We start from the raw sequence: 14,139 nt of genomic DNA, 5'->3' as shown, positions 1-14,139 counted from the left end.
AATCAAGCGGCCCTCTGGCTTTGTTTCCTTGTTCACAGAAGCAGGAGAGCGACACAAAGGGGGAGAGCAAGTTTTCTGTATTTCCTTGTGGCTTTCCAGCATTCACCTCGCGGTCATCCTCTTGCTGTTAAGGCTTTTTGTTCTGCAATCATTATGGAGCTTAACCTTAATTGCGGCGTTACTCGGGCTTATGGTCATCCCTCTTTTGGAGAAGAGTGCTGTTGCGATAAGGTGCAAGGTTCATCTGTAAGCATGGACCAGGTCATTTTTCTCTCAGTATGGTTATGGAGGATAAAGATGCGTTAGATCCAAACCAAGAATATCTCTTTGCTGTGGAGCCTCATTCTGTTTTGCCGATAGGGATTCTTGGACTATGCAATCATACTAGGTTCTGGCCGATGCAAAGGCTTAAGGCGTTTGCAAGCATTGCAATGTTTCAACTCCACTTTTGAGGCATGTAAGGTTATGGTTGGGCCTAAAACCTGCTTCACGAAAGATGTACGTACGCGATACCTTGTGCTTCTCTTTCACAATTTCAGTATTCCTCTCACCAAGCGGTGAGCGGTCTTGTGGCGGGCAACCGGTAGCAGGCTACAGTGTCACTTTCACAGGACACTCAGTTAGTACAGTTGGTCTGGTTTGGTTCACAATGGACGGACTCTCTAGGCTGGGCAGTGACACGTGGCAGGATACGAACGGTGGTCTAGTGGACATCGTGGCCAGGTCACCACCACCACTCACTTTGGAGATTGGCTTAGGTGGCTAACATTTATGGGCCGTTGGGTCATCGGATCATCTTCTAGATATATGGTCCAGCATCGTCGTCTAGAGGAGGGAGTCTACACAGCACTGCTTCATTATCCCTGCACATCTGAGCCTTGACACGCCATTGTACCTGTGAGTCCTGGGCTGGAGCTGAGTGTGCTGCCACGCCAGAGTCTCTATCAGTTCTTTGAGATAGTCGAGTCATATGTTGTGGTATGTTGTTGTGTCTCTGTGAGCTCAGTTGTTGTCTATTTATTCCTTGTTTTCAGTCTGTTTTGAGTGAGATTGTCACGCACATTGCATTGAGGAGCACCCACTGTAGAGAGCACGACACACTATCCACGCTACAGATGCTACCAAACCTATGCCTTGTTATGGAGTCTATTCACTTTTTGCCTAAAGGTACACCCTCTTCCAATGTTTCCACAGTATGTAACCCTAATGAGCCAGCTCAAAGGGTAAGGATCACAGAAACTACTCCCCGTGCGCCCTTGGTGGAAGCCTTTGGATTTGGTGAGCCTCTGAAGAATCATAGAAGCGGGAAGGAATCTCCCCTACAGGAGTTCACCCCCCTCAACAACACCCCCATTGGTGTTTGCTTCTCCGACCAGAACAAAGCTCTCCTTTGTCTAGCGAACTCCCTTCACAAAGCTTCCTCAAGAAGGGATACAGAAAAAAAAATGTTGATTTCAAGCTTGATGAAATACCTGATCATGATATCTATCTGCTGGATTGCCATCTCCCCTCACTACCCCCTCCCTCCCTTCTCGCCCTTACTCACACCCTCTCGCCCCCATCTACCCTTTATCCCCTCGACCCTACCCTCCCCCTCACACTCACTCGCCCCCTACCCACCCCTCGTCCCCCTACCCAGTCACCCTCGCCTCTACACTCTTTCCCTCCCCCCCCCCCCCCCCCCCCCCACCTACCCCTCGTCCCCCTACCCACCCCCTACCTACCCCTGGTCCCTCCCCCTACCCACTCACCCTCGCCCCTACACTCTTTCCCTCGCCCCCTTCTACCCACCCCTTCCAGACCCTACCAAGCCTTGCCCAGCTACGAGCACTTTCTTTACACTTGAGATGGTACAAAGGGCCATGGACAGGATGAAGACCGGAAAGGCATATGATCATGACGGTCTAGTAGCGGAGCACTTTATACATGCCAGGGATATGCTGATGGAGGTTCTCGCAGTGTTGTTCAATCATGCCTGGGAACTACCGCACAATTATGGTTGGACACACACTGGCACGGTTGTATGCATCTATCCTGGAGCAACACTTGAGTAATTGGGCAAAGGGTGAGGGTGTACGAGCGAAGCGTCAAGCCGGCTTCAGGAGGGGTTTCTCCACTCTTGATCATATTCTGACATTCAGGGCCATCAATGAGGAGGGCAGAGCACATGGGAGACGGATCTATTGTAGCTTTGTGGATTTTCGTACAGCATTTGACATGGTACCAAGAGCTCGATTGATGCGCAGACTACAGGAGATGGGGGTGCCCATCGAGGTGATTTGGGGGATTATGGCTTTGTACAGATCAGTGATAGGACATGTACGCACTCCGGAAGGGGTATTTGATTTAGTTCACTCTACTATTGGAGTGAAACAGGGCTGCCCATTGTCTCCTCCTCTATTTGGTATGTATGTTGATGAGGTGTCTCATTACATCGACAGAGAGGGTGACAGAGGTGCACAGCTGGCAGGGACGTGGATCCCATTGTTGCTATATGCTGATGATATTGTGCTGATATCTGACTCACCAGAAGGTATGCAACGACAGTTGGATGCACTACGCAGTTTTGCAGAGGATAGTGGATTGTGTGTAAACCTAGGTAAAACCAAGGTTATGATGTTTAAAACCACACCACAATGGGTCAGGAGATCAGTACCTACTTTCACATATGGTCACGAGATTGTGGAGTATACAAATGCATACACTTACCTGGGGGTAGTCTTTACTGGGCCGAGATTTTCCTTGAGAAGAGCGGCAGAGACTAGACTAACTAGAGCTGTGCGGCTCTAGGAGGAATGGAGAGGATGTGTTCGCAAGTTCGGTTCCAGGAACCTAGGACAAAGTTATGGCTCTTTGATACTTTGGTTGCCTCTACTATGTTATATGGGGTGCAGGTTTGAGGACCTTCTGTAGGCCAGGAGGGTTGGAGGCGTATGGAGAAGCCCCTGGTATCTATGATCTCTCGGCTGATTAGAGCCAAGGCTTCCGTACCGCATGATATCATTCAAGCGGAATTAGCTGCCCCCCCTATGGAGATTGAGGCGCTTACTAGATCAGTCTCCTTTGTACACAGTCTGTGGGATACTACCAGAGACAGATATGCCAGGGTGGCTCTAGAGTCCTCCAGACAATTAGCTCTTAACGGGGATACATCATGCTGGTATGCACAGATGGCATCATGGTTTCAGACACATGGTTTCACCATGGACAGGTTGCCTCCTTTTCAATACTCTCTACATGCACCCTTGAGGTCTTTGACGCGGGTAGAGATTAATAGACTCATTCGTCAGGATCTGATCCAGCTGGACACGAGGAGGATATGGATAGAGCCGACACAGGAGTTGGGCACAAAGATGGCTTTCTATATAGAGCATTTTCTCCACCTCACGGGGGATGGGTTTGTGATTCGACCTAGCTATATGGACAGGCATCTTTCTCATGGTGTGCGATGTGCCATTGGCCAGATACGCACGTCCTCACATCAGCTCGAGATTGAGACTGATAGATTCAGAGGGACACCAGCAGATAGCAGGATATGCCGCTTATGCCATCTAGAGCCAGAGACAGAGGTACATTACATATGTCATTGCACAGTGTACTATGAGATACGAGGCCGTTTTCATTGTCTATTCAGAGAAGGTTTTGGGCCTCTATCTAGGGTCATGAGTTATGAGGATCAGAGATGTCTTGGGCTATATCTACCTGAGCTACACAAGCATAGAGAAACTTTACTGAGGAGAGGTGAAGAGAGACAACCCCAGAGATAGATAACAGATTTCTTTACACTAGATATTGTACACCCAGAAGAATAGACAGAGGAGCAACCAACAGTGGAGAGGTCTACCCACACTACTGGCATTCTCATAGACCGAGCATTGGAGCTAGGGAGATCTAGACGACCCCGATGGAGAAGAGGAGCTACACAGTTTCGAAGGAGGCTACAGCAAAGGATTCGAGCCATACTTTTTCGTCGTCCAGAGCAGATGAAGATAGATCTCTACTTCCCTCCCAAATTGTCTACACATTGTATAGCTCAGTTCACACATTTCACGCCTTTCACCTTTCACACCTATCCGCTTAGTTAAGGATTCCGCAGTATTTATATCTTGTTATCCCTAGTTTAATTTGTTTTGTTAATCTGACTTGGTATCAGATACACCGCATTGTAACTTCCTGGTCTCATAGGTCACTTTGGCCTTTTGAAGACGTTAATATAACATTTCATTTCATTTCATTTTCTCTGTCTCTCTCTCTCCCCCAAGATATTGTTGTGCAATTTCTCACGTGCGTTGCATTAAATTTCTTGCTTGAAGTGTCCAAGCCTGTTACAGAGGCATGGCGGGTTGCCAGAGAATCTTGGGCTATGGTTCGACAGCTTGCCTATCAAACTTGATTATCGCAGTCTCACGGTCTTTCAAACACGGATTACTCCACGTCGAAGCCAGTTGTGATGATTGCGCAGTTCGTTGCTGCTGCAGCCCTTGATCATTTCAAGTTTCCCATGAGGATTGCCTCATGGAATGTGCACGAGCTTGGGGGACCTCAGTTTATATGCTATTGTGTTCATTTGAGACAAGTGCTACAACATAGCTGGGTGAGGGGTTGCATTGACTTTTGATGATTCATGAGCCTAATATTTTCAAGAGCCGTTGTTAGGAGTTTATAGAAAATGGTTTTTGTTATTTGTATCACGTATGCCCATGTAGAAGATTATTCTAGTAGTACATGGCTCTAATTTTTGTAGACCTAAGCTTCAGCGAGAACGCTCTCATAAACTATGCAAGACATAATTAGTAAATATTAGTATTGGCAGCCATGCAAGCAGGTTGAGTAGTTTGATGGTAAATGGTCATTTACCAAAGGAAAGTGAGTTTCTAAGTAAAAGGGGAGAGAAGCCACGCTCTGGTGGGTTGCATGAGAGAGGAGAAGCATCATGGGATGCTGAAACTGGATGTCAAAAAGGCCAAAAAACACTGTTTTACACATAATTTTCTCACTTGGCATCGGAACTGCCCAAACCGAGGAGTCTCTTTTATGGTTTTGGCACGCTCCGGACGAGCCCATATCCAGATTTCCCAAGTTTTCTTGGATAACTTTTTCCTACTTTACTGTCATCAAGAATCTTTTCAGCTAATTTTTCTTTTCCTCCTTTGAAAAATATACTGCAGTACTCACTTCCTTTGATATACAAAAAAGTTAGCCACAGTAAGAAAATAGACACGTTAAGAATTACCATATTTGTCACTGCAGTATATTGAAAAATGACATCCGGACCTGAACTGTGGCATGTATCCAACTTAGTGTCGTAGGTATTTTCATATCTGGTTGTATCATCATAATAAGCAAAGGGAAGGGACGGGACCACTTTCGGATTATCTATGGATTGCCCACAAGGATTACTGGAGGTAAACTTGCAAACATCTGTGACATTCCCAAACGAAAACAAATAAAATAAGAGAGGTAATATTTTATTCTCTGGCTCTGCAATAATCGAGAAACCGCTCTGTAATAGTAATAAAAAGCATGGCAAAAAACCAGGCTAATAATGAAATATTTGAGCCAATCATCCAACACATGGTTTTCTAAATACAACACTGTAAACACATGGTTTTCTAAACTTGCAAACATCTGTGACATACCCAAACGAAAACAAATAAAATAAGAGAGGTAATATTTTATTCTCGTGCTCTGCAATAATCGAGAAACCGCTCTGTAATAGTAATAGAAAGCATGGAAAAAAACCAGGCTAATAATGAAATATTTGAGCCAATCACCCAACACTGTTGTAATTGATCACAATGAAAGATGGTACCTGTATCAAGAGATACTAGAAAACCTTCAGGGCAGATAATGTACCGTCTGTCTTTACTGGTAAATGACCACTGTATTAACGATTTATGATCATAAAAATCTGCAACCAAAACAGTCAGCCTTCAGTCCTCATAAATTTTCTAGCCCTCATACCCTTATACAACAGAGAGGGAGAAAGGAAAGGTCAATTCAAATTTATAAAAGGAAGTACTCCAGGTTACAGTCGTCAACAATTGGATTAAAACATACAAACAAATAGGTCAGACTATGAGTTGAATTTGGGCTGTCATATGACCCTAACCCTTCGGGTGAACCTCCATCTAGGTGTCATAATATGTTTCATGAGCATGGGGATGAGTATGATGTATTCACCATTAGTCATCAAAGATAGCACAGCATCTAAAGCCATGTGCTAAAGTCTTAGAGTCAAGTCCTAAAAGAGTGGTGCAACTTTTGCGCAATCTGACAATCTCGTAATGAATGTCAGCCCAGATTCCATCCCAACTCCTATATCAGAGCTCACTGTACTCACTTCATGAACAATGCAAGTTACATTTGTTTGTACTCTTTTCCGTTGTAACTCATTGTACTATCCTCCCTAATCGAGCAATTATTATAAAGCCTTGAGGGGGAGCCAGGAGTATGTATCCACATGGCGTCGTTGCCCCAATCATGAAGTGCCTTAGTATGCCTCAAACCATGGTCGACCAATCAGCAAAGGAAATCCTCCCTCCACCTGAGGAAGACTGACCACCACAAAATCCAAGCTAAATGTGAAGTCTTGTATCATCAGAGACACCTTCTCTACTATGCCCACAGGGTAGACTGTCCTCTGGTCTGCCAATGTAACAGTGAATGGAGTAGGGCGGTTAGGCTGCAGACTAGGCTGCAGACCTAAGGCTAACATAGTAAATTCTGGCATCAGATTGATCCCAGATCCACCATCCACTATGACGCCTGAGAATTGATGCCCAAGAATAGACACAGTGAGACGAGGACTTTTATAGTCGGTGAGGGGAGTAGCTGGATATGAAATCATGTAGGACTCCAAGGGCTGCATAGGTAGGTGCCCGCCACTAGGCCCTGCACCAGGGTATAGAGACTGGATGATGGAAAGGGTGTCACTTCTAAAATTTGCATCAAGTCGAAGCATGTCGTATAGTGACACTTGCTGAAAAGTGTTTTTCAAGATAGACTCTGTTGTGGGCTTGTTTCCTTTGATTAGAGCTTGTTTTGGAACCTTAAGCTTCTGCAAGTCCTCTTCTGCTTCGATGAAAGCACCATCAATATCTGATAGAAGCGAGGTAGGTTGGCTCTTGACACTACCTGCTTTGTCAGCTACTACTGGAGTTTGACTCATTTGTGTGACAGGAGATGGAAAGAATGGACCACCAGGGAGGCTGAGGCCAAGAGCAACTCTCTGTGCCCGTGTGAGCACCCCAGCCGGCTCTTCCACTTGCTTCAACCCTTCTTGAGAGGCAACTACAAGAGTGGAAGGCGATGCCTGTGGAATGGAGCTTACTGTGATGAGGTTAAGCTTTGGAAACGTAAACTCCTGTTGGCTTGTGCTTGCAGATGTGGACGCTCGTTGTTTTGGGCAATCCTTACTATAGTGATCCTTAGCTTCAGGGCAATGTCGGCAAGGAGGGGACCCTTCTGGTAAGGGACATTTGCTCTGATAGTGCCCATACTCCTGCACCTGTAGCACAAAATTGGCCTATTTGAGGAGCGAGGTGGTCTCAGCCCTTGCTGCATTGGACCGGATGCTGACGTGTAGAAGCTTTGGGGAAGTGAAGGAGTACTAGCATGATAAAAGCTGGGGGATGTAAAGTTGTTGTGCATACCTTGCATAGGAGGTGTTGTCAGCAGAGGTGGCATCGGGTTCTGATGGCTATATGGTGACACCAGGTTTGATGCAGGTGTAAGTCCTTGTTGGAGAGAAGAACCTAGACTTTGTTGTATCTGCCGTAATCCCTTGAGATAGTAGCAATCCTTGTCTTCATGCCCAGACTTCTCGCAGAAGTGGCAATAAGCCCGAAGGGGACAGTCTTGTGGAGGATGTCCTGAAGAGCGACACGAGCTACACCATACCATAGCCTTAGTCTCCTGTTGAGACCGCAGCTCTTCTAGCTCTCTCTTGATTTGATCCAAAGCCTCAAGATGTGGGGGTTTCTCTTGGCGAAGAGAGATATTTTTCTCCTCTTGAAGAGCGCGTTGTAGTTTTAGGGCTTCAAGTTCTCTACGTAAAGAAGTCAATGGATCAGTAGGACTTTCCAAAGACACTTCGGCTCGAAGGAGGTATGGATCCGGTGGTTCATCACAACTCATTGTCAGTACAGTCCAACCCCGACCCTGAGCAACCCATCCCTCCTGACGGGTATGACGAAGACCTGCTGCAGTGGTTGGAAGCTACCGCCTCGATGCCATGTTATATGGTCTCTATTCAAAACTCACATGTGCCGGTAACACTCTCTCTTCAATCTCCTCAGGCGGACACAGATGTCACAAGTCCTACACTAGACAGTAGTCCTACAGCAGACAGTGGACCAGTCCAAGAAGTAAGTGGGTCAGCCCCAAATTCTCATGATTCAGATGATCCTCCTATGGAAGCCCTCGGCCTCGGGGAACCTATCACCCATCACCGAAGGGGGAAAAAATCTCCTCTGCATGAACTCGCCAATGATTCCCCCCTTTCTCTAACATCTCCCAGGTCGGATGCCCCGCCCACTCTAAAGCACCTGGTTATGTCTGTGTCTGAAGATTTACCCTTCGATGAGCTTCCGCCTGGATGGTTACAAGAAGAGTATGTGGAGTTTCCAATCGATCAAACGCCAGCACATGATGTCTCGAAGCTCCAAGAGGCAGCTCATGTTTCAACTTCTGAAGTACCCTCCACAGTTACACCTCCTGACCCTGTCAAAAAAAGTCGACCTGGGCGACCCTGATAACCCTCAGCACGTCCTCTTAGCAGCATGGTTATGGGAGCATCCCGCATTACTTGACCACGTAGTTTCTTTTATTCAATCTTTTAAGGATGTTTTTGCTTGGTCCTGCAAGGATTTCGAAGGGATCCCACCAAAATTGGGTCTCCACACAATCCCTTTGGTTGAAGGAGCTAAGCCTGTCAGAGGCCGAGCTTATAAGCTCAACCCAAAGTATGCAGAGGCTGTCAAGTCAGAGCTCGAAAAAATGCAAGAGGCAATTGTACCTGTGGAGCACTCTAAGTGGTTATCACCCATGGTGATTGCGCCTAAGAAGCAGTCCAATAAAATTCGGATGTGTGTAGATTACCGCGCGCTGAATAAGGTAACTATTCCAGATGGTTTTCCCACACCTTTCACTGAGCGTGTGCTCGAAGATGTAGCAGGGCATGTTTTGTACAATTCATGGATGGGTTTAGTGGATACAACCAGTTGGGCATCCATCCAGGTGATCAGCTGAAAACAGCTTTTGTGACTCCTTGGGGTATTTTTATCTACACTAGAATGTCTTTTGGGTTGAAAAACGCTCCACCTTCTTTCAATCGAGCGGTGTATCTCATCTTTTGTCCTCTGCTTACGGATCATCTTCGCATCTTCATGGACGTTTTTTCGACCTTCTCAGGTGCTCAATGTTCAACCCCAGTGGAAAATTTAGAGGAACACCTCGCTCAGCTCTCTGCTGTCTTCCTCAGGTGCAGAGAGGCACGGCTAAAACTCAATCCTAACAAATGTCACTTTTTGGTCACTGAAGGCACACTTCTAGGCCATGTGGTGTCTGCCAAAGGTTTAGCACCAGACCCATAGAAGATCGTGGCAATCTTGAAGTTACCACCTCCTATCAATCCAAAAGATGTTCAAAGCTTTGTAGGCCACACAGGATATCATCGTAGGTTCATACGAATGTATGCACAGGTGGCTCAACCATTGACCCGACTCACTAGTGCTACAGTACCCTTTACATGGTCAAAACCTAAGGCTAAAGCATTTGAATACCTCAAAAAGCGCCTCACTGAAGCACCTATTTTAGTGGCTCCAGATTGGTCTCTTCCTTTCCATGTGCATACGGATACCAGTCAACTGGCTGTGGGAGTTGTGCTGGCTCAGCCTAGTAAAGAGTACAACCTGGATCGCCCTGTTCACTATGCAAGTCGCCTACTCACCAAAGCAGAGCACAACTACAGCACCACAGAAAGGAAAGGTTTGACTATGGTGTATTCTTTACAAAAGTTTCGTCATTACTTGTTAGGGGTTCACTTCACTATCATCACAGATCATCATGCGCTACGCTATCTTCTAAATAAACCCCAAGTTGCAGGAAGAGTGTGGAGATGGCTACTCATATTCCACGAGTTCGACTTCGAAGTAGTTCTTAGTCCAGGCAAGCGGCACGTCATGGCCGACCATCTCTCTCGCATACAGATAGGTAAGCCCAATACTGGGGTTGATGATGATTTTCCTGACAGTCATCTTTTTAAGGTGGACACAACCCCAGAATGGTATGGAGATGTGTTACATCTGCTCTCTACCGGCCTATATCCTGAGAATGCTTCTCCCTTGCAAAAAAAAAAACTCTTGCTGAAGTCTAGACCGTTGTCTTTGATTGGCGGACAGCTCTACAAATCTGGGCCAGATGGTGTGCTGCGCAGGTGCGTCTCCCCTCATGAAGTAGACCACATTCTGGAGGATGCACACAGTGGTCCTACAGGTGGACACTACCCTGGTCACATCACGACGCAAAAAATCTTACAGACAGGCTTATGGTGGCCCTATATATTTAGAGATACTAGTGCTCATGTCAAGATTTGTGACGTCTGCCAACGATGTGCGCCCAAGCCTAGCAAGCAATCAAATCGCCCTCTGCAAGTATCTATGGCGTGGTTGCCCTTTGAGAGATGGGGCTTGGACTTTGTTGGTCCAGTTACTCCATCTGCTCAACCAGGCAATCGTAAGTATCTCTTGGTAGCAACAGATTATGCAACAAAATGGGCCGAAGTGGTGGCTACCATCGACTGCACAGCCGCCACTGTCACAAAATTTCTGTATGAAAATATTTTTTGCAGGTTTGGGTGTCCTCTGGAAGTCACCAGTGATCGAGGTAGTCATTTTGTCAACGACTTGATCTCCACTCTCCTCACGAATTACAAGATTTTTCATCGCAAATCTTACTCTTACTATCCTAGCAAATAGGCAGGTTGAAAGCACTAACAAAGTGCTAATCGCGCTTCTCAAGAAAGCTTGTCATCTGCATCCCACCTCTTGGACTCGGGCGATCCTCGGCATAGTTTGGGCTTATCGCACCTCCTTCAAGGCAACCACTAACTACACTCCATTCCGGTTAGCTTTTGGCTTAGAAGCAATTGCACCATATTAGTTCAACTCAGGTTCAGCAAGAGTGGGAAGTGTTCGTGTCACAGCTGGGATTGCTTCAGCAAACTTCTCTCGTCTCTCAATGTTAGAAGAAAGCAGGAAGTTAGCTTCACACAAGCTGAGTAGATTCGTCGCAAAGCGTGGCATGATCGCCATCTCTGAAGGCCGAAAATAACGCAGGGCTCCCTGGTGCTACTCTATCAAGCTAAGTATCTGAAGAAAGCTAAGAAGTTGATCCCAGCATGGCAAGGGCCATTCAAGGTACAGGAGATTTTGCCACAGGGGGCTGTGAAGTTAGTCACTTTGGAAGGCGTTCCTTTGCCACTGGTAAATGGATCAAGAATAAAGTGCTATCACTCACTTGCTTGACTCTATAGAATCTGGTTGTGTTATAACTCCCACATACAACTGTATGACTGTCCCGTCTCAATCTTCGGCTCTCTCCATCGCTCCATTTTCCCTCTTCTCAGATTTACCTTATCTCAAGTTCTCATCTCAGTTGTAATCTGTGTTATCGTTAAAATTCTCTTGTTTTATGCATGCATCAAATTCCTTCTCACCTCACATTGACATAATTCGAATTGGATTCCAGCTACTCTCTAACTTTTTCTTTTTAATTATTGGAATTCACACATAGATTGGATAATTAGCCTCCTGTTTCTTTCTGTCTCCGTGTCTATCTGTATCCTGGGTATCTCATCTCTGGTCCTTACAGCTTACAGCTCTCTCTCTACTGACCCCTCTCCCTCTCCTTGTGGATTTCTTCAAAATGGCGACGTACAACTCTAATCGGATAGAATATGCATTTTCTCGATATTCTGGCGCATCTCTCTCACACCTGCTCACACACACTAATGTCATTAGTCGCTTCTCACACACTGTTTCTATCAGGTGGAAGTCCTGATAGGCCATTAATTCTTCAGCATCTACACTCTCTATCCCTCTCCCTCTCTCTATGTCTCTCTCTCTCTACCTTGGACTCCAAGCCGCTGCTGCAACTAGTAGCTCCTTACCATATTGCTTTGTGCTTTCGCTTACTGCTTCATGCTTGCTTACTACTAGCTTTGCTGACTTTTTCACTCGCCCCTACCCAATATTGCTTTTTGCCCTGCTTACTAAGTGGTGCGTTCCCTTGCAAGTGGTGCTTTCCTGACATACTGACTTTAACTGACGCCCCTACCCTCCCCTTACTCGCCTCGTCCCTACCCACCCTCTCCCCTACCACTCGCCCCTACACAATTTTCCCTCGCCCCTACTTACCCTCCCACACCCCCTCACCCCTACCCTACCCACCCTCCCACACCCCCTCGCCCCTACCCATCCTCCCCTTACTCACTCGCCCCTACCCTACCCCAACCCCCTCGCCCATACCTACCCTCCCCTTACTCACTCGCCCCTACCCTACCCCAACCCCCTCGCCCCTACCCTACCCACACCCCCTCGCCCCTACCTACCCTCCCCTTGCTCACTCGCCCCTACCTACCCTCTCCACACCCCCTCACCCCTACCCTACCCAAACCCCCTCGCCCCTACCCTCCCTTACTCCCTCGCCCCTACCTGCTCCTGCTCTTTGGCCCTCGCCTCTACCCTACCCCAACCCCTCGCCCTACCCTCCTCTTACTCCCCTCGCCCATACCCTACCCAAACCCCTCGTCCTCACAAATCCCCTCGCCCACCCTCCTCTTCCTGCATCCATCCGCCTACTCCTCACCAATCCCCTCGCCCACCCTCCTCTTCCTGCATCTATCCGCCTACTCATCGTTTTTTGAAAGTGCCGCCTACTCTTCCTGAATAATCATCGTTTTTTAAAGTGCAGCCTCCTGCGTAATCAAGCTTTTCCAAGTCTACAGCTTTTCCAAGTACAGCGGAAAAGCGCTGCTTTTTCAAGTCAGCGCTACAGCTGGGATCTGGGAGTAGAGTTCACCTGCACACTGGCTAGAGAGCGTTACATCTCACACTGCAAGATGGCTGGTAGAAGCAAACAAGCTAGGAGGAAGAAAGCTTTGTCTCGACAGAGGCCAACTGAAACATCCCATAGTTCTGCAGAGGAAGAGGATGTGGATACCTCCAGTCATGGCCTCACTGATGTGTCCTCCACTGATCACAGTGATGAGAATTACAAAGCGTCCAACTCAGGCTCTGCTTCTGACTCTGACTCAGAGTCTTCTAGCAAAGAGGAAGAGGAAGAGGAAGATGATAAACACGAAGATGCTGTGAAAAACCAAAAGAAGAGGAAAGCCATCATGCAGGTACTGAGTCATCAAATTCCTCGGCCTCCTCCTTCCAAAACCCAAACCAAGTTCACTTTGAACTTCCATCTACAGTAGCCTCATCCGTCTCTTCGAGAAGTCTTATCAAAAGACCAGCTACATACGCTAGGTCTGTCAGCATTAGCAAACACCGATCTGCCTTCTGATATTCCCATGGATATGGTGCATGCAGTTCTCACGTTTTTTCCCAAAGTCAGAGGACACCCACTGACTGCTACACGCATGGTAACGCTTTGGGGATGACAACCTTTCCTGCAGTCAAACCGGATACGAGAACCTATTCACAACTTTCGAAAGATGCGACAATCGAGGCATGCAAAGAGCTACTTAGTACGAGTCATGCTGACTACGCAAGGAATAAAAATCTCTGGGCCATTTTCAAGTACTACTTTTTGGTGAGAGATCCTAAAGTCAGCAAGGGAAAGGGCAAGGGCAAGGGCAGATGTGACGTGCCTACTATATTCTCGCACTGCGAAGGCCTATACTGCCTCATCCACACCATCCCGTGTGGCTTTCATCAAATTCTATTTACCTCTTTACAGTCGCGGGCAAAAAGATTCAGAGCTCATGTGCAATCTCTGCAATCTAGCTTTCAATGCTTTGCAACTCCCATGTTGGCTTGGGTCATTAAAATACCTGTTAGTCCTATGGATGTGGATGCGGAGATGCGGCGTAAAAGCTCTAAAGAAAAAGGGAAAGATATTGAACAG

General features: G+C 46.9%; 1 protein-coding gene across 13 annotated transcripts in view; it reads right to left on the bottom strand.

Moving 5' to 3' along the window:
- LOC147451714 (subtilisin-like protease CPC735_033790) overlaps positions 1-14,139 on the bottom strand; it is a 160,909-nt gene that overhangs the window by 84,951 nt on the left and 61,819 nt on the right. For 10 of the 13 annotated variants that reach the window (XM_086517599.1, XM_086517598.1, XM_086517603.1 and 7 more), the window contains 2 exons: positions 5,813-5,911; positions 5,234-5,421 (listed from right to left, as the gene is read on the bottom strand). In XM_086517599.1, the coding sequence (XP_086373725.1) occupies positions 5,234-5,421; positions 5,813-5,911 (287 nt within the window). The remainder of the gene's footprint in view (positions 1-5,233; positions 5,422-5,812; positions 5,912-14,139) is intronic. The other 3 variants (XM_086517609.1, XM_086517610.1, XM_086517611.1) reach the window with 1 other exon arrangement.

The sequence above is a fragment of the Adiantum capillus-veneris genome, chromosome 8 (assembly GCF_014529385.1).
Source record: "Adiantum capillus-veneris isolate H3 chromosome 8, ASM1452938v2, whole genome shotgun sequence".
Classification (NCBI taxonomy): domain Eukaryota; kingdom Viridiplantae; phylum Streptophyta; class Polypodiopsida; order Polypodiales; family Pteridaceae; genus Adiantum; species Adiantum capillus-veneris.
This window is presented reverse-complemented; position numbering and strand designations above follow the sequence as displayed.